Source organism: Puma concolor, chromosome C2, assembly GCF_028749965.1.
Source record: "Puma concolor isolate L17-30 chromosome C2, mPumCon1.1.hap2, whole genome shotgun sequence".
In the NCBI taxonomy this organism is placed as follows: domain Eukaryota; kingdom Metazoa; phylum Chordata; class Mammalia; order Carnivora; family Felidae; genus Puma; species Puma concolor.
In genome coordinates, this window is record NC_141675.1 from 37,492,128 (window position 1) to 37,516,928 (window position 24,801).

The 24,801-nt window shown below is 37.4% G+C and overlaps 1 protein-coding gene across 7 annotated transcripts in view; it reads right to left on the reverse strand.

The window, feature by feature from the left end:
• Positions 1-24,801, reverse strand: part of TFDP2 (transcription factor Dp-2) — a 174,100-nt gene that overhangs the window by 40,640 nt on the left and 108,659 nt on the right. For 6 of the 7 annotated variants that reach the window (XM_025913427.2, XM_086674437.1, XM_086674440.1 and 3 more), the window contains 3 exons: positions 14,996-15,099; positions 7,864-7,985; positions 6,398-6,445 (listed from right to left, as the gene is read on the reverse strand). In XM_025913427.2, the coding sequence (XP_025769212.1) occupies positions 6,398-6,445; positions 7,864-7,985; positions 14,996-15,099 (274 nt within the window). The remainder of the gene's footprint in view (positions 1-6,397; positions 6,446-7,863; positions 7,986-14,995; positions 15,100-24,801) is intronic. The other variant, XM_025913428.2, reaches the window with a different exon arrangement.

A 24,801-nucleotide genomic window follows, 5' to 3' on the forward strand; every position in this document is an offset into this window, starting at 1 on the left:
ATTCCCAGGTATATACATAAAAAGAAAAATGAAAACTTGTTCACAAATGTTCAAAGCAGCGTCATTCGTAATAGCCAAAAAGCAGAAACGACTCAAATATCCAACTTTAATGAACAAATACACAAAATGTGGTATATCCACACCATGGAATAAAAAGGAATAACACTAATATATGCCACAACATGGATGAATCTTGAAAATATGCTAAATAAGGGGAGCCTGGGTGGCTCAGTCAGTTAAGCATCTGACTTCAGCTCAGGTCATGATCTTACAATTCGTGGGCTCAAGCCCCATGTTACCTCTGTGCTGACAGCTCAGAGCCTGGAGCCTGCTTCAGATTTTGTGCCTCCCTCTCTCTGCCCATCTTCTGCTCATGCTTTCTTTCTCTCTCAAAAATAAATAAACATTAAAAAAAAAAAAAAGAAAATATGCTAAATGAAAGAAGTCAATTACAAGCTTAACCAAGGCAGAGAGTCCTATTTCCTTGATATCAATTCTGTTAAGTTTCAGCCCTGGGGAAGAAATGTCTTTGGTGTAATATCTATGTGTATGGAGATGAAATGGGAGGTACAAAGGGATTTGGAAGATTGGCAAGCTTCAAGTTGCTAGGTGCTCCTTGGATAATCTTCATTTCAGTGCCCTCATTACCTCCCTCACTAATTCATTCTCGCTTTTTTAAAATTAAAAAAAAAATTCTTTAATGTTTATTTTTGAAAGAGACAAGTGTGAGTAGGGGAGGGGCAGAGAGAGAGGGAGACACAGAATACAAAGCAGGCTCTGCACTGCCAGCACAGAGCCCGATGTGGGCCAGAACCCAGGAATCGTGAGATCATGACCCAAGCCGAAGTCAGATGATCAACTGACTGAGCCACCCAGGTGCCCTATTCTTGCTTTTTATACTTGTCACCTCTAAGCCTAGAGCCTCTCCATTTCAGTCAGTATAGGGAAGAATGGTTTCCATTTCCAATTCTGACTTCTCCAATGCATATTTTGGGATGTGAAATTCTCTACTACCACTTGTCCTTTATTGTAATCACACTGGCTTTCATCTAATTGGAAAATCTATATCTTTACCACTTTTTATAGCACTTTTAGAGATATACTTCCTTTTATTATTTTTTACATGAAAATTTCGATAGGATTTTAGGGTTTGGGGTATAAACATGATGTTCAGTCTATCATCTTAAATTGGAAGCTCACTATCTTTTTTTTTTTTTTTTAAGTAGGCTTCACGCCCAGTGCAGGGCTCAACACAAGGCTTGAACTCTCAACCCTGAGATCAAGACCTAAGCTGAGATCAAGAGTCCGATGCTTAGGGGTGCTTGGGTGGCTCAGCTGGTTGAACATCCAACCTCAGCTCAGGTCGTGAGCTCATGGTTCATGGGTTTGAGCTCTGCATCAGGCTCTGTGCTAACAGAGAGAGCCTGGGGCCTGCATCAGATTCTGTGTCTCCCTTTCTCTCTGCCCCTCCCCTGCTTGTGCTCTGTCTCCCTCAAAAATAAATAAACCTTAAAAAAAATTAAAAAAAAAAAAAAAAAAAAGAGTCTGACATTTAACCAACTGAGCCACCCAGGTGCCCAACTCACTATCTGAATCTGAGAGTTTACTTTACTAAGTTTTCTCAGAATCGAGCTATTTGGAACACCAGGACCCTCTTTCCAAATAACACCAAACTATGGCTATAGGGTATAAACACTATGATCTCTATTAGTTTATTAATCTAATAAAGAAACCAGTAGGAAGTGTTCTTTACCAAATAAAGCCAAATTGAGAAAAAAAAAAAGGAAAATAAATAGAAAATAAAACTACTAATATGGTATAGTTTGAAATGCATGTTAACTTTTATAACTTCGTTTGAAGAATTCAGATGAATTATACCCAAAGAATATTATCTTTCCAGGTGCTTAACTAGAACCTATAACCACTGTCTTTTTATATTTTCCCAATAATTTATTTTTATTTACAAAAGTAATGAAAACTTCATTTCCCACTTAAATGAGCCAACAAGAATACGTAAATCAGCAAAATAATTTCATGTGGTAACTTAGTAAAACAATTAAAAAAAACCTCTTTACTTTCCTGGAAGTATGTATCCATTGTGTTGGGTATGGGTGGAAGAGGAGGTGTGAAATGGGAAATAAATATTTATTCCTTATGGATCTTCATTCTCTCCCTCCTTGGGTTGTATCATTTAGGCTTGCGACCACTTATGTGCTAATGATACTACTTATATACTAATGATACCATCACTTAGATAACTAATAAACTTATTGAACTTCATTATGTCTAAAACAAAATTCTTCCCAAACCTACTCCTAAATACACTAAATGTAAATGGCATCAATATTCACCTAGCTGTTCATGCAAAACAACCAAAGCTATCCTTTATTTCTCCTCTTCCTTCCTTTAATCTATCAATACATTTTGTTGGTTCTATGTCTATCATTTATCCATTTTTTTTCCCATCTCCACTGCCAGGCCACTGTCCTCTGCAATAGTCTTCTGATTTTCCTGCTTTTGTTCTTGTCTCCTTAGAATCCATTTACCCCTCAGTAGCCAGTGACTTAAATCATGCCATTCCCCTGCTGAAAATCCTCCTTAGAACAGAAACCAAACTCCCTACCAGGACCTACAAAGGTCTTTCATCATGATCTGAACACTGCCTACCTCTCCACCCTCATGTCATATCACTCTGCTTTTCAAACTATCTCCAGGCCACTGTGCTTCCCCAAATACATCAACCTGGTTGGGAGCTTTACATTTGCCACTGCCCATTGCTCTCAGTTGGGAGCTTTACATTTGCCACTCCCTCTGCCCAGAATCCCTGTCTCCCCCACCTCACCTAATCTATTTAGCAGCCTGACTCCTTTGCATTCAAATATCACCTCCCTTGTGAGGCTTTCTCCAAGGTAGCCACAATCACTTTTCTTATTTTTTTTTGTATACCACTTACCGTAATCTAAAAATCATCTGGGGTGCCTGGGTGGCTCAGTTGGTTAAGCATCTGACTTTGGCTCAGGTTATGATCTCACGGTTGTGAGTCTGACCCCATGTCAGGCTCTGTGCTGACAGCTCAGAGCCTGGAGCCTGCTTCAGATTCTGTGTCTCTCTCTTTCTCTCTACACCTACCCGGCTCATACTCTGTCTCTCTCAAAAATAAACATTAAACAAAATTTTTAATAAAAAAAATAAAAATAATCTTATTTGCTTATTATACTCCCCACCCCCCCATATAAACTCTCTAAGGGCAGACTTACCTGTCTTGTTTATTATTCTCTCCAATGCTTAGAACATAAGTTAGTAGATATTAAAAATGTTTGCTAAATGAACAATTTCATAAACATCATTGAAGCTGTACACATATTAACTATACTGATTTTGATTACTATTAGCTTATTACAGTTTACATTAGTTAATTATAAATTATTAGTTTATTAAAAATAAGTGGAATTCTAACTTTTCCACCAACAAAAAGATATTGAGATTACATGAGCCTGCAGGAAGAATACAACACTAGCGTGCCAAATCTTCATTTAAGACAAGAACAAAGAAAAACACCCACAAGCTGCCATTGCCGCCTGTGGGGCACCCAGGACCTTCTGAATCCCTCAGCAGAGGTCCAAATGGAAATAGATCTGGAAGAGATGCATGTAGAAGACACCATCAGATTCTGTCCAAAGGAAGAAAGAGAGAGTGAACAAACATGTTTCAGGATTAAACCCCCAGACAAGAACAGAAAGGGGATTTTCACAGCTTCTTCTACGAGCTCTCTGAAAAGAAGTCCAGTGGATCGGAATACAGGGAAAAAACTAAGGAGAATCCCTCAAAGGATCCTTTACCTACCAAACAAGATTTCTTCAGAAACTGACTTGCTCTCACAAATGACCTTGACAAAGGAACAGTTGTGTAAGACATACTTAAAGTTGCACTGTCAAGTGGTAAGATGAGGATAAAAACATTGAACGTATCCCTATATACTGATGTATAAATCCCTGAAGAAAACAAATACAAATACTTACAGATATAATACTAAATCAACATACAAAACATTGAAGAGATAAAGACTAGTCTATGGTTGAGAGCTGGCTTTTTGAACCTCAACTCTGGGAGAAGGGAAACAAAGATGTTTCACAGCGTTACAGAAGAACACAATGCATTTGGAGGAAAATAAACATTTGTAAGAAAAACAATAGGGGTGCCTGGGTGGCTCAGTCAGTTAAGTGTCTGACTCTTGATTTCAGCTCAGGTCATGATCTCATGGTTCCTGATGAAGCCCTTGTTGGGCTCTGCACAGACAGCATGGAGCCTGCTTGCAATTCTTTCTCTCCTCTCTCTCTGCCCCTCCCTTGCTTGCAATCTCTCTTTCTCCCTCTCTATAAATATAAATAAATAAACATTAAAAAAATCACATGTAGTAATCTTTGTGACTTGATTGTGGGGGTGGGGGTGGGATTCATTGCAGAAAAGTTACATTAAAAAATAAAAAGAATAAAAATCACTAGAAAAAAAGATCACTGAATCATATGCAAAAAGGAAAAGTTGAATCAGTGTTTATACCAACAAACTCAATCTGGCACTTTTATATGTGATCTTTAGAGGTCTCTCTTATGAAGGAGTGTAAATAGAATCATGTTTTTTATATTGTTGGCAGTACATAAGGGCCACCAATCATAACAAATGAAAAGTACTATTTTAAGCCCTTATGCATTGCTGAATACATCATAAGAACTTGTACTGCTGCCCTTTCCAGGGATAAACACAAAGACAAGCAGGAGCTAGAAAGAGGAATTTCCATTAGGAAGAAAAGAATATATTTCCCCATATATTTCTATATGATATAGCAGTTTCTCAGACATGATTTTATCTGTTCAAAACAATTAAGAACCAAGAAGCAAGCAACAAATGCCACAAAGGAACAGAAGTACAGCCAGTCCCAATGCAAGAAAACACACATTTTAAAAAATATATATCGCCTCAAGGTCCTCACTCAGAGTCTTCTCATTTTTATTTTAGACTGAATGTTAACACATTTGGCTACCTAGTTTCTCAGGGCACAGCAAATCAGAGGTGGCAAACTAGAAAAGAGATAAGACAGAAAACTATTTATTATTCTGAGAGCAAATGACCTAACAAAAGAACAGAGATTAAAACACCACTGGAAAAAGGAGTTAAAAGATCTTAGAATCAAAAACCAAAAATCAAATTTAGAAAGCATAGCTGGGGAAGTTTTATTTAAGACAGTAAGTAACAACCTTACAGAATTCCTGCCTCGAAGACAACAGGTCTTATTTTAATATAGTGCCACACTGGGGCACTATAGAGCCCCTGGTGGCTCTTATATAGAGCCACCTGGGTGGCTCAGTTGGTTAAGCATTCAACTCTTGATTTTGGCTCAGGTCATGATCTCAGGGTTAGTGAGATCGAGCCCCACACTGGGCTCTGTGCTTACAGTGCAGAGCCTGCTTGGGATTCTCTCTCTCCCTCTCTCTCTGCCCTTCCCTGCCTTGTGTTCTCTCTCTCTCTCTCTCTCTCTCTCTCTCTCTCAAAAATAAATAAACTTAAAAAAAAAAAACAGCACAACATTAATATGGTACCTCATGTAGTGGCTTGCATGGCATACTGAACTTCAATGACCCTACATGATGGTTTTTATTCCTGGAATTTCTGACTTGGTAGACATTCATACTGCGTTCAATACTCCACAGGTGATTCTTTTTTTTTTAATTTTTTTTTTAACGTTTTATTTATTTTTGAGACAGAGAGAGACAGAGCATGAACGGGGGAGGGGCAGAGAGAGGGAGACACAGAATCGGAAGCAGGCTCCAGGCTCTGAGCCATCAGCCCAGAGCCCGACGCGGGGCTCGAACTCACGGACCGCGAGATCGTGACCTGAGCTGAAGTTGGACGCTTAACCGACTGAGCCACCCAGGCGCCCCTCCACAGGTGATTCTGATGCACACTGAGAAACACTGTCCTAATAGTCTAAGGAAATGTTATACTGTACTCGACTTATTAGTTAAGAAAGAAGTGAGACTTTACTACAATCTTTAAATGTGTTCAATAAAACTTCTTTTTAAAAAATCTGGGCATGTTGAGGTAACATCGAATATTCACTTTGGTAGGACACTTCATCCTCCAAAAGGAGGGAAAGGGCTAAATAATACACTACCAACAGCCAATCTACTAACAGGATGATTTCTTTTGGACCTATGTAAATATAATGAATTTATGTAATGACAAATGAAATACAACACTCACTGAGGTATAAAATAATGGCAGAAACTCAATTAAGTCCTGTGAAGAAAAACATCTCTAATTAAACTAGAATCGTCCAGACATCAAACTCCTCTCTACATAGTAGCATCTCTCAAACAAAACACTTAACGCTTATACTCACCTTTCTGAAAAATCAGAATCTATAAATTCTCTAGCTCGTTTTCTATCACTAAAAAGAAAAAAAAAAGATAGCATAAAAAGAACAGGTATTTAAACACAACTTTATTTTATGAATAATTTACTGTAACTTGTCTAGTTTCACAGCAAATATATGCAAACACAAAACCTAACAAACATGAAAGATATGTCCATAAAATAAAAACTATAATTTTATCATAGGAGTAAGAGATCACAACATAATAAAATTTATCATAGGATCAAAAAGACCACAATATAATACTGTAGGCTGAAATGAGCTCGAGGAATATGGGAAGAAATGTTGCAGACTTAGAAAGGCACAGAAAGTATGACTCATTCCAGAACAACAGAGCAATCATTCCACCCCTAATATGAAACACAGCTGGGCTGAAAATACCCAAACCCTGGCCATCTCCAAAGCAGGCCAACACGACTGGCACAGGCGTGGCTTTCATGTTATAATCTCTCAAGGCTGTGCAGAAATCCGAGGTAACTTCTAGGTCCTCGTGTATTAAGGACTGAATAGAGGCCATGGGATTACAGGTGATGGTGTTTCATCTCATTTGATAGTGGAAAAGGATGTATTCATATGAAACTATTCTGTCTCTAATGTGTGTTTATATGTGTATACACATGAACATGTATATGGCTTAAAACACTTTGCCAGGATTATTTAACATCCTGGGAACAAGAAAGCTCTTACACAACCAAAATTTACTGTCTGCTAACTCACAATTGTAAGTCAAACAGAACTACGAGTACAGTATGTCACCATGAAAATAACTTCTAAAGTGACAAAATGAAGTTTTGAGTCCTTTATCTTAGGATTTTTTTCTTTTACAGGACGATCAAATGGTAAAATGATAAGGAGCAGAGAAAGCCTGGGTAAGGGTATCTACAGGCAGAGATGAAACATGTAAAAGTTTAATACTAAAAGTGGCAAATGAATAACGCAAGGGATATTGATTTAACTGTCCAGTGTTTTAAAAGGATCAAGAAAAAACTCAATAAAAATTTTAATGTATTTGGCTTCTTTTCCCTAGTTCCTTTTCTGGTTTTGAAGGAAATAAAAAGTTACAGGAAATTCGGAGGATAGCCAACACTTAATATGTAACTCTTTGCTTATGTTTATTAAAACAATATAGTTCGTGCATCTCCAAAGCAGCTAAATGTGATAATCATAAAAACAGTACTTTTTGAGAGGTGAAAAAGTCAGAAGACACAGGTACAAATTATTGTATTTAAAAATGATTGTTCCATATTGTATTTAAAAATGATTGCTTCATATCTGAGATATAAAGTGAAATAAAACAGGTGATTTTAAAGGCCACACATTAGTTTTTAAGGACTAGACTAACATGAAACAAGAACAGAAGACAAGAGAGTGAGAGGAAAAGATCACAGCTTAAAAAAAGTTTTAAAAATGGTAACTTGCAACAACAGTCTTACCCTGGGACCCAGCCAGTAGCTTCTGCTATGTGTGTCTGAGTAACCATTGCTGGTGCAGGGGTATATGGACTCCCAATCAGAACACTTCCTGAACTGGTTAGTCTCTGTGGTGTGCTTATAATCTAAAAAGTTAGGACACAGAAAATAATATTCTTAATTATAAAGAAAAGCATACATGTAGAAAATCATGTTGACTGCTAAGCTACATATAAGGAGGAAATCTCACTGCCTAAAATGTACTTAATATCAATCATCTAAATCATAAACTTTGATTTGCTTATATTCTAGGATCTTAAAGCACAAGTATCTTGAATAGTGATATGGTTTCAGGTTTCAGCAAGTGAACAGCAATTTGGAAGGATTAAGTTGGTAACTAACAATGTTTTAAAAATCAGAAAAGCAAGAAGCTTTCTTTGAAATTACAGAACCTAACTGCAGTTGAACTTGATGTATTCAAACTAGGGCAACAGTAAATTGGATCTTCATGTCCAAATATATACAAAGGCATTATGCAATTTAGCTTGTTATTATATTTATTTAAAAAATTTTTTAACATTTATTCATTTTTGAGACACAGACAGAGTGTGAGTGGGAGAAGGGCAGAGAGAGAGGGAGACAGAATCTGAAGCAGGCTCCAGGCTCTGAGCTGTTAGTACAGAGCCCAATGTAGGGCTCCAACTCATGGACTGCAGGATCATGACCTGAACTGAAGTTGGACGCTTAACTGACTGAGCTACCCAGGTGCCCCATGTTTTAAATGTTTTTTATTTTTGAGAGAGAGCATGTATGTGCACATGGGAGAGTGGGGGAGGGGCAGAAAGAGAGGGAGACAGAGGATCTGAAGGGGCTCTGCGTTGACAGCAGAGAGCCCCATGTGGGACCTGAAGTCACAAACCAGGAGATCCTGATCTGAGCTGAAGTTAGAAGCTTAACTGAGCCACCCAGGCTCCCCACAATTTGGATTACTATACAGAGGCAATTTTATCTTCTTTTTCAAGAGCATTTCCTCATGTCATTAAATATTCTTTGAAGACATTTTATTTGTTACTAATTTTTTTTTAATTTGAGAGGGAGCGTGAGGGAGAGCCTGAGTTGGGGAGAGAGAGACAGAGAGACAGAGAGAGAGACACAGAGAGATAGACACAGAGAGAGAGAGAGAGAGAGAGAGAGAGAATTCTAAACAGGCTCCACACTCAGCTTGGAGCCCGAGGCAGGGCTCAATCCCATGACCCGGTGATCACACCCCGAGTCGAAATCAAGAGTCAAACACTCAACTGACAGAGCCACCCAGATGCTCCTCTTCAAACACATTAAAAAAATTTTTTTTTTCAACATTTATTTATTTTTGGGACAGAGAGAGACAGAGCATGAACGGGGGAGGGGCAGAGAGAGAGGGAGACACAGAATCGGAAACAGGCTCCAGGCTCTGAGCCATCAGCCCAGAGCCTGATGCGGGGCTCGAACTCATGGACCGCGAGATCGTGACCTGGCTGAAGTCGGACACTCAACCGACTGCGCCACCCAGGTGCCCCTCTTCAAACACATTTTAATGGTAAAACATTTGATTTACTGTTCCCTACTGTTAGATACATATGGATATTCAATTATCCAATAGTATAAACAATACTGTGATGAACATTTTTGTACAATGATCTTAGCCTTAATTTCTATTTCCTAAGGACAGACTCCAGAAAGGTAACTAATGGAACTAAGGATACAGACATTTAAAAAAAGTTCTTTGATATATGTTACCAAAATGCTTCTTAGACTTCACTGGTAAATAGACCATGTTTCTTTCCAAAAATGTTTATAATAATTAATACAAAAAACAATTTAGTATTTTAGTAATATCTTTAAAAGTAATTTTGTCAAAAAATTAAGGGCATGCTCCAGTGAATGGGGATGTTAATGAAACAATATTGGCCCCATGTGAATAACTGTCAAAGAATGAGCTGCTGGGCACAAAGGGATGCTCTTTCTTTTTTTTTCATTCCAATCCAGAGGCACAGGACTGCCCCTACCTGGGCAACCCCAGATCTTTGGATTTTCTAAGGGAAGAGATTCTATTTTTGTATACTTTTGAAAATTTCCATAATAGTAAGGTTCTGTTTAAGTCCCAATTAAGAGAGAAAAGCATCTATGTGAGCAACACATAATTTTTAAATGACAGATCTTAAAAGAAATAATTCTACTTCTACTGCCTTATGTAGGTCAAAATATTAATTAATTTTTGTCTCCCTGATCAAATGACACCTGTTTCTGCAAGCTGGGTCTAAGTCTAGTCATTAAGTTAGTTGTTAATGTGCTCCATAAAGAACAAAGAGAAGGATCCATTTGCATTTCAAGTTCAGTTCAGACTTGGTTTTTAAATGTTTGTTTATTTATTTTTGAGATAGAGTACATGCAGGTGCATAAGCAGTAGAGAGGCAAAGTGAGAGGGAGAGAGAGAATCCCAAGAAGGCTCTGCGCTGTTAGCACAGAGCCGACCTGGGGCTCAGGCCCATCAACCACAAAATCATGAGCTGAGCAGAAATCAAGAGTGTGGGGTTTAACCAACTGAGCCACCCAGAGGCCTGCAGACTTGGTTTTTAAAGTCTCGTCAGGGTGCCTGGGTGGCTCAGTCGGTTGAGGGTCTGACTCTGACTCAGGTCATGATCTCACGGTTTGTGGGCTGGAGCCCTATATCAGGCTCTCTGTGGTCAGTGTGGAGCCTGCTTTGGATCCTCTCTCTCTGCCCCTGTCCTCGTTTGCTCACACATGCACGCGCTCTCTCTCCCTCAAAAACATTAAAAAAAACAAGAACTTATTAAAAAAAATAAAGTCTTGCCAACATTTATTCATTTGCTAAATATTTAAGAACTTTAGTTACCTCTGTTTGTGTGTATTTTGCGAATTTGGGGCTAGGGAGATATTACTATATACAAATGTCTAGGAAATAATTTTAGTAAGTTAATTCTATAGATAAGAAAATAAAAACAAAAGACAAGAAACACTGATAGGTATCTGGGGAATTCTGATTCTCTACTATATTCCAAGGACTATTAAATGAGGAATTCAGAAGTTTACCTCATGAAAAAATATGAATACTGGACAATGTGTTTGTACCTCCTACCCCCTCTACACATTCCACCTCACCTCCGCACCTCCATTTCAGCGTACCATCTTTAAGGGTAGAGTGAATGTTTGCAGAGCCTCATACACTGCTAGGAGATATTCACAGAAAAGGCACAGCAAATACTTAATGAACTGAAACCAAAGACTTAGCTCTTAAAATGAAAATAAAGGAGCTTCTTTATTCACTGGTATGCCAAAGGTCTACATAAAATCCAGTAAGGAAATACTCTACAATATAAAGGATATCATTCTCAACAATCACTACATCACACATTCAAATGTCCTATATCATGCCAACCTTGAGTGTGAAGCTTAAGAAGGAAAATTTGAGTATTTGATGAGTCTTTGTCTACTCTATTTCTAGAACAGGAGACAAAACAAATCTAAGCATTCCGATTTACCCTTGAAATAGACTGCATAATTTGTGCAGTATTATGTTTTTTATTTCAGAAAACGTGCAAGTGGGGGGAGGGGGCAGAGGGAGGGGGGGAGAGAGAGAGAGAAAGAGCATCTTTTTTTTTTAAATGTTTATTTATTTTTGAGAGAGACAGAGAGACAGAGCTCGAACATGGGAGGGGCAGAGAGAGAGGGAATCCGAAGCAGGCTCCAGGCTCTGAGCTGTCAACACAGAACCCAACGTGGGGCTTGAACTCACGAACTGCAAGATCATGACCTGAGCCAAAGTCAGATGCTTAACCAATTGAGCCACCCAGGAGCTTAGACTTTTAAGAAGACTCTACGCTCAGCATGGAACCTGATGCAGGGCTTGATCCCACGACTCTGGGATCATGACCTGAGCTGAAATCAAGAGTTGGATGTTCAACTGACTGAGCCACCCAGGGGCCCCTGTGCAGTATTATTACTAAATTCTTTTTCTATATCTGTTATTGGTAGCCTACAGGCTCAGTTTACCCGATTTAAAGGGCTTTGTAGAAAAGTAAAGATGAAGAGAGGATGAAGGAAAATAGGACATAGAAAAAAACTAGTTATCATTACTGAGAAGGGTATGTTCTGGCTTATTCTTTTCTTCCTCAATGTTAAACTGTCAGCTGATATTCTTTGCTGATCTGAGAGTGATTAACAATACTCTATTCCTTTCTCTCAGCACAGTGCCTGGTGTGTCCTTAATAATAGAAATCCTTAGTAAACATTTCCTGAATGAACAAATTGGAGGAATGATGGACTTGAACTAAAATGACAATTTAGAAGTTCATGTGAGATGCAATGAGTTCCTAAATTAGGACAATGACAGTGAAACTTAAGAAACAAAATCAAAGAAAAGTCAACAGAACTTGATCAACCACTGAACCCAGGAAAATTACATAGGTGATGGTCCAGATATGCTTTATTAAAACTGAACCATAATTGTGAAATCCCAAGTTGAAATTAGAGGTAATTACTTCCTATATTCTGTTGATCTAATAAGGAAAATGAACACTTATTTTAAATTTAAGTGCCCACCTCTCCCCATGCCCAAAGACATCCTTAATTTAAGTGTAATTATGTGGTTTTTTTGACAATAGATTACAGATGGGTTATGAAAATCATACAGCAACTGAACCTCATTCTGAAGATTTTCTGCCTTTAATCAATATATCTTACGTACTACTGCCATCTACAGTAAGAGCCAAGAGACTGTAGTAGCCTTGTACTGTAGCTACACTGGTGGGGAACAGCATAAAGTATGGACTTGTCCAATCACTACATTGTACACCTGAAATTAATGTGATATTGTGTGTCAATGATACTTCAATTTAAAAAAAGAAAGAAAAACTAAGGGAATATCTGTATTCTGAAGGGAAAAAATCTATATAATTATAAAGGATTATAATAAAGGATTTCATTATTTCACAAAACTTTAGTTTTCACTATAAGAAACATGTACTTAAAAAATTTTTTTTTAATGTTTATTTATTTTTGAGAGAGAGACAGAGCACAAGTGGGGGAGGGGACAGAGAGAAGAAGACACAGAATCTGAAACAGGCTCCACGCTCTGAGCGGTCAGCACAGAGCCTGACGCGGGGCTCGAACCCACGAACCGTGAGATCATGACCTGAGCCAAAGTTGTATGCTTAACTGACTGAGCCACCCAGGCTCCCCAAGAAACATGTACTTTTTAACCATGTTAAAATACAGTTATGAGATTATCATACATACGCTGTGTGTGTGTGTGTGTGTGTGTGTGCGTGTGTGTGTGTGTGTGTGTGTGTGTATAAAACAGGATACCTTTAAGTAGAGGGCAAGTATCCCAAACTAACACAGTTATTGCTAAACTAGTTTCTATTAACACAGAAAACTACTCTCTTCTTGGGGCTATTTGAAATTTCTATCTACCATTAAGACTTGGCTTGCAAGGAGACATGTGAAATTTAAAGGGCAAGTGAAGAAAGACAACTGTAAGAAGCAAATGGGTGAGGTTTTAGTCAAGAATTTTTCAACTTAAAAAAATGCTTTTTTAATCATAGATGAGAGATTGAGGGTGAAGGGACAATATTCGGAAGAGACAAGCAACAGAAGAGAGAAATGACACTAAGTGGGATTCTACAACAATTAGGAGGTCAAAAAGAAAGCTCTCATTCCTGTCTAAGAACTAAGAACTGTAAAAAGCACCTCAGAATTAAGGAGACAAATTAAGGCCTGGCTTAAAGAGCCCCAATCTCCTTCCCTTCTTCTGACCTTTGTTTTGCTGACTCTCAGGTTTGTAGTAATGGAGTAAGACCACCTATCATCATCAAAACTGAAGTATAAAATTACTTCCATACACATTAGTTCAAATGGACAATGGAAAGAAAAACTGTCGCCAAAAGAGGAATTCAAATTTGAGCCATAGCAGTATCACTAAAATACTGACAGGAAACAGTTTCTCAAAACAGAGGAGTACTGTAAGGATGAAACTCGTAAGAGTTTGGGCATGTTTATTTAATTTTTGTGTTTATATAAAAGCCTTTCAAAATACAAACTTTAAAGTCAGGTGCCGTATCTCATTTGCACCCACTGCAGGGGCTGGTGAGAAGCAAAAGCGCAGTAATGTCTGAAACATACCCTGAACTACCTTCAAATGGGGACACTTACCTGAGTTTAAGTCTCCATGTGGTTTGGAGCTAGATTACATTCTGCACATACTTAGAGTAAATTGTGTAAGATCTTTGGCTTGAATTTTTTAGATAATTAACAGTCCTCAAGTGATCAAGAAAAATGTCATTTCTAGAATGTCTTAAAATCTCAAAGATTTGCTGAAGTCACTAAGTATGTTAAAATATATTTTTGCCTGAATAATGTTGCACTCAACAGAGTCCACAATAGTGAGTATTATGGGCAAAATGTATCCTTATTGCTCTATAGATGAGAACATATGCAAGAGCTGACAATGAAGGTTTACTATTCAAGAGTTTACATACTTTTGCTAAAGGTGGGTAAGACCATTACAGTAAGTAGTTTTTAGAGAAATTGCATGCAACTATGTTTATAAATAAAGCTTTCTAAAAGTGCTGTATAGTTCAAGCTCTAGCATAATTAAATAATTAATGGAATACCTTCAGAGAGACAGTTAAATATTTTTCATTTTTCATTCATTATTTCTACTGCCAAAGATTAATTGCTCTCAATATAGATGAACTGCTGGGTCATATTCAATTTATAGGAGAGTACGCAGTTTAGGGCAATAGAAGTTATTTTATAAGAAAAAAGAGAACATAAAACATAACAGATTTGAACCAATGTAATCAAACAATTTAAAAACAAGAGAATCCTCACACAAGGAGCAAAAAAACCTTGATATTACACATCCAGAAATCACATATTCAAATACATGAAAATTAAACACTGAAGAGCACAGTGGCTTTCTTTTTCTCAAGATTTAACCAGTTATATTCAGATGAAAACAAAATTTTTTCAAAAAGTGACTGAGTTAAGAAATGAACGGGAATTTTTTACCTACAGCTTTAAATTTTAAACTTTAATTTTAAATTAGTCTTGCCCACGCAAAATTTCCAATTCTAAGATTTGATGATTTTCTTACCATTTGGGGTCCAACATTCACATTTATTGGTCCTAAGGTTTTCGGTAAAATCTTTGTTGGTGAGTTGGTGCTGGAAACTGGAAACGCAACAAATGAAATGTTACCTGAAATGATACCAAATATGAGGTTAATGTCTGCAATATCAAGGCCACCTTCTATCTATACATTCATGCTCCTAACCCCAGTTTTGCTTTAGTAATCATAATTATCTTAATAATTTAAGTTATATATAAGAAGCCTTACTGAAAAGCCATACTAATGATTGCTTTCTTGTAGTGAATATGATTACTTCTGCTGAATAGGAAAACTATAAAATAAATAGTTCAGTCTGCCTGACAGTTAGACTTTTAGTGGGTTCTTTGAGGAAAAAACATAATGCAATACATAATGCAAATCACAGTTTATATCACAGTTGAGAAATCCAGTTAGGTCTTTATTAGGTATCATAGAATAAAAAGAAGTATGAAGTAGAATATGAAGTAAAATATCCATTAGAATTTATTTATATTTATAGTAAAATAGAAAATAGTTATACTAAAAATTAACATGTTTTCAAAATGAGACCGTAGTTTTTTGAGGTTTTATACTAGAAAAAAAAAAAATATGATGCTACCTAGTTAGTGATATCGGAAACTATGGGATGTGTACAGTGTTTTCAAGTGATTTCAACACTTTATTTATTTATTTTTTTTTTTAATTTTTTTTTTTCAACGTTTATTTATTTTTGGGACAGAGAGAGACAGAGCATGAACGGGGGAGGGGCAGAGAGAGAGGGAGACACAGAATCGGAAACAGGCTCCAGGCTCTGAGCCATCAGCCCAGAGCCCGACGCGGGGCTCGAACTCCCGGACCGCGAGATCGTGACCTGGCTGAAGTCGGACGCTTAACTGACTGCGCCACCCAGGCGCCCCTCAACACTTTAAATCCAAAAAAAAATTTTTAATGTATGTTTATTTTTGAGAAAGAGAGACGGAGCATGAGCAGGGTTGGGCCAGAGACAGAAGGAGACACAGAATCCAAAGCAGGCTCCAGGCTCTGAGCTATCAGCACAGAGCCCAAAGTGGGACTCAAACTCACAGATGGAGAGATCATGATCGGAGCCGAAGTCAGATGCTTAACAGACTGAGCCACCCAGGCGCCCCTCTTTGAATTTCAAATTAAGGCAGCCAAGTGCTACTCCTGAGATGAAAAACTAACCTATAATTTTCTGAACTGTATCAATTATTAACTCCTCTGGACAAACTTCAGTTTATCAATGTTTTTCTTAGTAACCTAATATAACAAAAGAGATCACCCAAGAAAGTATCTGAAAAAGGTTCAATATTGAAACTCTGGGGGGAAAAAATGACAATTAAGGAAACCAGGCCATCAGGCTATATTATAGCTTCTCTTCCTGGACCTGTGAACCTATCTGCACCCTCACATATTTTTACTTCTTTCTGAGTGGAAATTCTCAAATTACTTTAATGTCTCTGCATGTCCTGTCTTCTCAGGGGTCTCACTCATCAATTATTTACTCTGTCTCCTGAGTTTTCGACTGCAGCATTGGCTTCTCCCCTTCAGTTTCTTTCTCTGATCCTCTATCATTTTCCCTCAATACCCACATTTAAAAATAAAATTCCTTGGGGCGCCTGGGTGGCTTGGTCGGTTAGGCGTCCGACTTCGGCTCAGGTCATGATCTCACCATCCGTGAGTTCGAGCCCCACGTCGGGCTCTGTGCTGACAGCTCAGAGCCTGGAGCCTGTTTCAGATTCTGTGTCTCCCTCTCTCTCTGCCCCTCCCCTGTTCATGCTCTGTCTCTCTCTCAAAAATAAATAAACGTTAAAAAAATTTTTTTAAATAAAAAAATAAACAAATTAAATAAAATAAAATTCCTTATCTTTTTCACGCCCACTCAGCAAGGTCTAATACACAAACCTGCTTCGCCTTCATGTCCTCAGTCTTGGTATATGACTGAGTCTTGGTAATACGATCAAAATCATCCCAGTGACCCAATCCAGAAATAATCAACCCACCTCATTCAACTGACCACTGTATCCTACTTGTTATCTTCTTACTCTGGTTCCTTTATGCTGCTAGCACTTGTTTAATTTGCAACTTTATTAAATCTGATTCGAATTACATATACCCTCTAACTCAGTGATTCACCATGGTGCCTGTGTGATGGAATTATCTGGGACTCAATAAAAAATACCAAGGCCTCAGTCCCACCCCCAGAGCTGCTGATAAAACTGACTGGGAGTGAACCTGGGCATCAGACTGTTGAAAGTTCTCCAGATGGCTTCAGCATTGCAGCCAGGGCTGAGCACTACCATTCCACCTGGAAATGCTACTTCAAACAGCTAACCCTAACCCTCCACACATCTGTAACAAACCCGTCTTTCAACTGGGGAAACTGCTCTGGACACTCCCCTACTTTAGGCCTTTAAAGATTCCAAACATGTCCAATGCCTCTCAGACTCCTCAACATGGCACAACAGCTCTTATCTGGAGATCTCACCCCTGCCTCCCTTCGCAGCTTCATCTTCGGCTACTTCCTCCACTCTAATCAGGTTAAATATTTTGCAGTTCCAGAAAGGCTCCAGCTCAACCACTCCAGCTTTGGCACACTCCTTTCCTTCTGCTTGAAGTCTCTCTCTGCTGGGACAACTTCTACCTCCCAGCACTTCAAAATGGCATGCCATACTATTTCCTAAGTCATTATTGTGTGCCAGAGTCTGCTCCAGAGGCTTCCTATACATATGTGTGTGTGTGTGTGTGTGTGTGTGTATATCATTATATGTTATATACATATATAACATATATATATACATATATATATTATATGTACATATATATATCATTAACACTTAGGACAACAGTGTAAAATGTATTATTAGAGACTCCGTTTTACACATGAAGTAATGGAGACAGAGTGAGGATAAATAATTTCTACAAGGTGGCTATAGCTCCACCTCCCAAGCCTCTGCTCTGTGTGTCACCTCTTCCTTAAAAGCTGTCCCCAGCCTCTGTGGTCTAGTTCCTGGATGCCCTTCTGACTTTTCACAAAACCTATGATAGTTGCTTGTTCTAGCTACCATTTACATAGTTCTAAGTGGGCTATGTCTCTAAGCTTTGTAATCCTAGCATCTGGTTTAGTCCCTGGCACAAAACAGATGCACAAAGCTATATAACCATTTGATTAGCATAGACTGGAGCTATCTATCACCTTTTCTAATCTGGATACCATATTTCCTGTAATATAGCCTAAGCTTCATTTTTTTTTTTTTTTTGTGACTTTTTAATAGGTGCCATTACTTATACTGGGTTTGAAATAAGTTAAAATGCTAGGTCCTTTGTTTATTATTTTGAACTGGTATATCAAATAAAGTTTCCTTGCTCTGTAACCATGAAACTGATTTTTGTTTTTTATATAAGATGCATATCTTACCAATTGCTAAAGATTAAGGTTATATCAAACATCCTAAATATAGTTGTTCACCACTTTAGAATTCACCCTAACTGGATAATAATAACCTATGATTCTACAGGGAGGAACAGCTATGGAATTGATAGACCAGTGCCATAAACTCAGTCCCAGGTAGGACAGGCATATGAGGAAGAGCACAACACTGAAAAGTCTGATTCTCAGATTTATTTATTATAATTATTTTTTAATGTTTACTTATTTTTGAGAGAAAGAGAAAGAGTGAGGGAGGGAGGGAGGGGCAGAGAGAGAGGCAAACAACAGAATTCAGAATTTGAAGCAGGCTCCAGGCTCTGAGCTGTCAGCAGAGAGCCTGACGTGGGGCTCAAACTCACAAACTGAGATGATGAACTGAACCCATGTCAGACGCTTAACCAACTAAGCCACCCAGGTGCCCCTCACATTTATTTTTTTTAATTAAAGTATGGCTGACACACAATATTACATAGTTTTAGGTGTACAACATAATGATTTGACAATTACATATATTACAAAATGCTTACCATGATGGGTGCAGTTACCATCTGTCACCATACAACATTACTACAATACTATTGACTACATTCCCTTTACAACCCTGTGGACTTACTTATTTTATAACTGGAAGTTTGTACTTCTTTTATTTTTTTAATGTTTATTCATTTTTGAAAGACAGAAAAAGTGTGAGCAGGGGTGGGGCAGAGAAAGAGGGAAACACAGACTCTGAAGCAGGCTCCAGACTCTGAGCTGTCATAACAGAGCCTGACGCAGGGCCCGAACCCACAAAGTGCGAGATCATGACCTGAGCCAAAGTTGGACGCTTCACTGACTGAGCCACCCAGGTGTTCCTGGAAGTTTGCACCTCTTAATCTTTTTGACCTGCTTCATCTATCCCCCACCCTGTTCCCCTCTGGCAACTATCAGTTTTGTTCTCTGTATTTATGAGTCTGTTTCTGCTTTTATTTGTTCGTTTATTTTTTAGATTCCACATGTAAGTTAAATCATGTGGTATTTGTCTTCTCAGATGATTTTAAAAATTGACCTCAGTGCTGTTGAATGTTTAAAATGAGATCATCACTGACATACTGGTAGAAACAAAAGTCAAAAACTTGCAAAAAACAGTGGAACAAGAAACACAAAAAGACAATTAAGGTTAGGGAACAAATTGACTCCAATTTTAAACCTAACAGTAAAGAAGAATTAAGAGTATAAAACTTTGGTCAAAACAAAATGAAAAACATCACTAAAGCCAAATCTGTTATGTCAGTTAATACCAAAAGAATTTAGAGGGAACTTCATAAATTTGACAAATTGATTCTAAAGTGCATCTGGAAGAATAAAGACAAAGAGAACAGCCAAGAAAATTAAAAAAAGGAATAACAGGGAAGAGGGGAACTTTAGCCTACCAGATTTCAAAATTATTACACAGCTGAAGTGATTGAAATGTGCTATTGCTAAGAAGCAGATAGAAAAACCTTGACAAAACAGAAATTAAAGTCCAGAAATTATTGCATGTATACATGAAAATTTTATATATGGCAAAAGTAGCATTTTCAAATCAGTGGGGAAAGGGTGGATTACTTAAAAAATGTTTTTGCTTGCACATCCAAAAACTAATACAACATTGTATGCCAACTATACTTCAATTTAAAACAAAACAAAGACACACACCTGAAAGAAATGTTTCTGAGACAAGAAGTGTCCACCTGGATAAAAGAAACCTTAGATTTCAATTTCTTATCTTGTACAAAAATCAATTCCAGAAAGATCAAACACTTAAACATAAAAATTAAAGCCACAAAAGTATTTAAAGAAATATAATAATAGTTTTTTATAATTTGGGAATGAAGAAGGTCCTTCTGAGCATGTTACAGAATTTAGAAATCTTTAAGTTTATTTACTTTTGAGAGAGAGAGAGAGAGAGACAGAGCATGAGCAGGGGAGGGGCAGATAGAGAGGGACACACACAGAATCTGAAGCCGGCTCTAGGCTCTGAGCTGTCAGCACAGAGCCCAAAGCGGGGCTCAAACTCACAAACTGTGAGATCATGACCTAAGCTGAAATCAAGACACTTAAGCGACTGAGCCACTTAGGCGCTCCAGAATGTAGAAATCTTAACTGAAAACAGACTGACAGACGTGACTACCTAAAAATAAATATTTTTCTAAATAGCAAAAGACCTAATATACTTAAAAGACAAGTCTCAGACTTGGTAAACAAATTTGCAACACATAGGTCATCCTTAAAAACTTTTATTTACTTAACTTCCCACTTATATGTCAACAACAATAAAACAGTACCTCAATACAAAAATAAGCTGAGTACATGAAGAAACCCAAATTATCTAGGATATGAAAAGATTCTTGATTTTAATGAAAAATTTAACACTTTTTAAAAAAATCTTTTCAGGGCGCCTGGGTGGCTCAGTCGGTAAGCGTCCAACTTTGGCTCAGGTCATGATCTTGTGGTTTGAGTTTGAGCCCCACGTCAGGTTCTGTGCTGACAGCTCAGAGCCTGGAGCCTGCTTCGGATTCTGTGTCTCCCTCTCTCTCTGCTCCTCCCTGACTCACACTCTGTCTCTCTCTCACAAATAAATAAACATTAAAAAAAATAATAAAAAAATAAAAGAAACCTTTCACCTACCAGGTTGATAAAGATGAGTAAGTTTGATAATGCCCTGAGTTGGTAAAAATGTGGCAAAATGGGTGCATTTAAAAAATATTTACTTGGCACCTACTATATGTTAAGTACTTATGCCAAGCATTATGGATATTCAGTGCAAATGACACCATCCCCTGTGCTCAAGGGGCTAATACCCTAGTGGTGGAGGGGGTATTAAAGAGTCTTTCTGGAGGACAGTAATTAGAGAGGAATAATGGGTCTGTGAATTAGAGTACAAAATTTTAAATAAGCCCTTTAAAAACAATTATATACATTTTAAAGCTTCTTTCCACTTCAACAAATGTCCTTTCAACTGCCCTCCATTGCCTAAGTGGCAAGCTGACCCTTGGCCTCTTCATCAACATCACAATTAATAATGGGAACATCCTGTGACCAGCAATTCCTCTGCTGGGTATATATCCTAATAAACCAAGCCGATAAAAACAATTATACATGTCCTAGGATTGCAGCATTATAGATACAGGCAAAAACCTAAAAACAATTTAAATGTATAAACATCTTTTGGTACATGTCTATGATGGAATATTCTACAGTCCCTAAAACAAAATTACAAGTATATGTTTGCCATGGAAAACGTTCTCATTATAAGAGATTATGATTAGCAGGATTCCATTTACCTACCTACATATACACATAAGTTTATATAAGCATATAAGGTATGGCAAGGTAAACAACAAATGTAAGAGAGGTTATGGTGAGGAGAAAGGTTTTACTTGGTTTACACTTTTTTATTACTTGAAAAAACATTTTATGAACATGCATGTACTTGTTTTATAATTTAAAAAGCCACTGCCATTCTGGAGGGAAAAGATAGAGGGGAGGGAGGAAGGGAAAGCACGTGAGAATCAGTCATAGATGTTGAAACAACATAAAGATCTAGAAATGAGGTATCTGTGTTTTATAATTAGTTAAAATGAAATCTGCTTTGGAAGTAAAGGCGCCCCACTGAGATTTCAGTAATTGTAATATTCAGAAATAAAAGCCATGTATTTAGATGTTGTTCACTTTCATCAAATCATTTAGGTTCAGCAGCAGAAAGAAATGTTTAAAATTCTGACTCCAGGGGTGCCTGAGTGGCTGAGTCGGTTAAGTGTCCGACTTCGGTTCAGGTCATGATCTCACAGTCCGTGAGTTCGAGCCCCGCATCGGGCTCTGTGCTGACAGCTCAGAGGCTGCAGCCTCCTTCAGATTCTCTGTCTCTCTCTGCCCCTCCCCCACTCACACTCTGTCTCTGTCTCTGTCTCTCTCTCTCCAAATATAAATAAACATTAAACAAATTTTTCTTGAAGATTAAAAAATTGTGTGACTCAAAAGGATGTATTTAAATAGGTTATAAACATCCAATATCCCCAAATTTCAGTCAGGTCAAGAGAAGTAAACCAAAGCAAGTCTAAAGAATTTTTCCTAAGTACCTGGCCTTAATTCACAGCTCCTTGGCAACAGGGGCCTGACACTGTCCAGAAGCCAATTTCTGGCAGTTGGTGTATTTATTAAAAACAAAAATTTAAAGGCCTTCCTGGATTTTGGTTCTGGCAATTCCCTGAATTAACTAAATAAGATCAATCACCTAGGGAAGTGGCTTGGAAAAACAGCTGAAAACTTATGCCAAATCTTGGCACAGGCACACAATTTTGGCTCAAAATTTAATTTCAATTTTCTAAGTAATTACAGTCTTTCTGTTTTCCATTAGAATTGTCTAGACACCAAAGATTTCTTTCACTCGTAATTCTTTACAGGGTTCCAGTTACAGTTAGTCACCTTCAATATTCAATTAGAATGAAAAATTCAGTGAAATAACTGTGGTTTGTCTACATGATGCCAGTATAAGTTATTTTTTCACAGTACTGACTCTCTGGGGAAAAAAATTTTTTTGGCTTGAATTGATTTTTGGAAAAACCTTCACCTAAGCCTATATCACATCCTTTCTAGAAGAACCAAATTAGTAAGTTACCATAAGAAAGAATATGGCTATTTTATGGGTTTATAAATACCTCAAATCAGAAGTAGTGGTATATCCCATACACATACACAGGGTCCAACTTCAGCTCTAAATAGTTAGAAAATGGCCTAGCTTGTGGTGGTGTAGGTGTTCATCCAAGTTGTACAACTCCAGGCTAAAAGGACTAGGATTTGTTCCATGCAAATTATACCTTACTAATAAAAATGATGGGAAAAAAGTGACTTAGGCAATTTCATACTCATTAGTAAGAGGCTAATTATAGATTATGCAATCCTTTTGCTTTCTTCCCTCAGATAGTTACTTGCCTTATTCCCTAGCTTTATTCTAGTCTCTGGTTGGTCATCATTTCAGAGATGCCTGACCACTGTATACAAGTACTTCCTAATTTACTATGGTTTTTCACTGGAGTACTTATCTCTATATGATATATTGCTTATTAATATTTACTTGCTGTGGTGGTTATTATCTGCCTGCCCACTCCCAGAATTTAAGTTCCATAAGGACAGGGGCTTCATTATCTCATCCACTGCTCTATCTCCAGCACCTAGCACATGGTGCCTGACAACACAGTAGAGTTCAACAAATATTGCTACATGAATGAATGAATACATGAATGTTTGGATGGAAGCATATGATACAGATTCAGGAGACGCGTAAGTCTCGTCCCATCCCCAACCACCACCTAACCATTCCCTTTCCCAGTGATAGCTACTGGTGCCAAGTTGTATATAACCTTCCAGAAGGATTCTAAGCATATACAAACATATATGCACAACATTCTTTTTTCCTTCCCATATAGTTGTTCCCATATATCAGTTTGCATGTGCTTTCTTCCCCACTTAATAACTGTATCTCAGATGTCTTTCCAAACCCATATATATACTTTTGCCTCAATATTTACTTTGCTAGCTACACAGTATTACTTTTTATGGTTCTAGAAGTTTGTTGATCAATCCCTTAGTAATGGAAAATATTTTAGTATTACAAACATTAACAAAATCTTTTATTACTGCAAATAATAATGCAATGACTATATGTGTCTTTACACACACTGGTTGTATGACTGCAGCAATTCACCCTCCATACAGAAATATATAAAAATGTTCATTTCCACATATCCTTACCATCTCAGTGTGTTAAACTTTGTCAACTTTTAAATTGAAAACAGCCTCTCATTTTATTTTGATTTTAATTTATTATTATGAGTAAGGCTGATAGGTTTTAAGTCATCTAAATTTTTCTTCCTGAAGATTTCCATCTTTCTATTGGCTGTTGGTGATTTCTTTTTTATCGGCAGACCCTCTTTAAATATTAAAAAAAAAAGTATATTTTGTTATATCTGATGCAAATATTTTCCCCAATTTGACATTTGCCTTTTGCTTTTATATATGATTTTCTAAGCACATTTTTAAAGAAGGTGGTCAATTTTATAGTAATTCTTTCCTTTTGTGACATTTGTGTCATACATAAAAAGGCCTGTAAGTATGTTTAAATATAATAATGAAGGTCATAGCAAAGTTTATTTATCTTTATTCTCCTTCTTGGAGGTGCACATTATACATAGACATACTACATTCTACTTATCTTACAGGCTTGGTATTTCCAGTTGGCTATGCTGTTCTTTGAAATTAGCTATCATTAAGATTGTATTAAACACACCCCATGTTTTCTTATACATTAATGCCTTCATTTAAAATTTTACATCCTTGCCTCATCTGG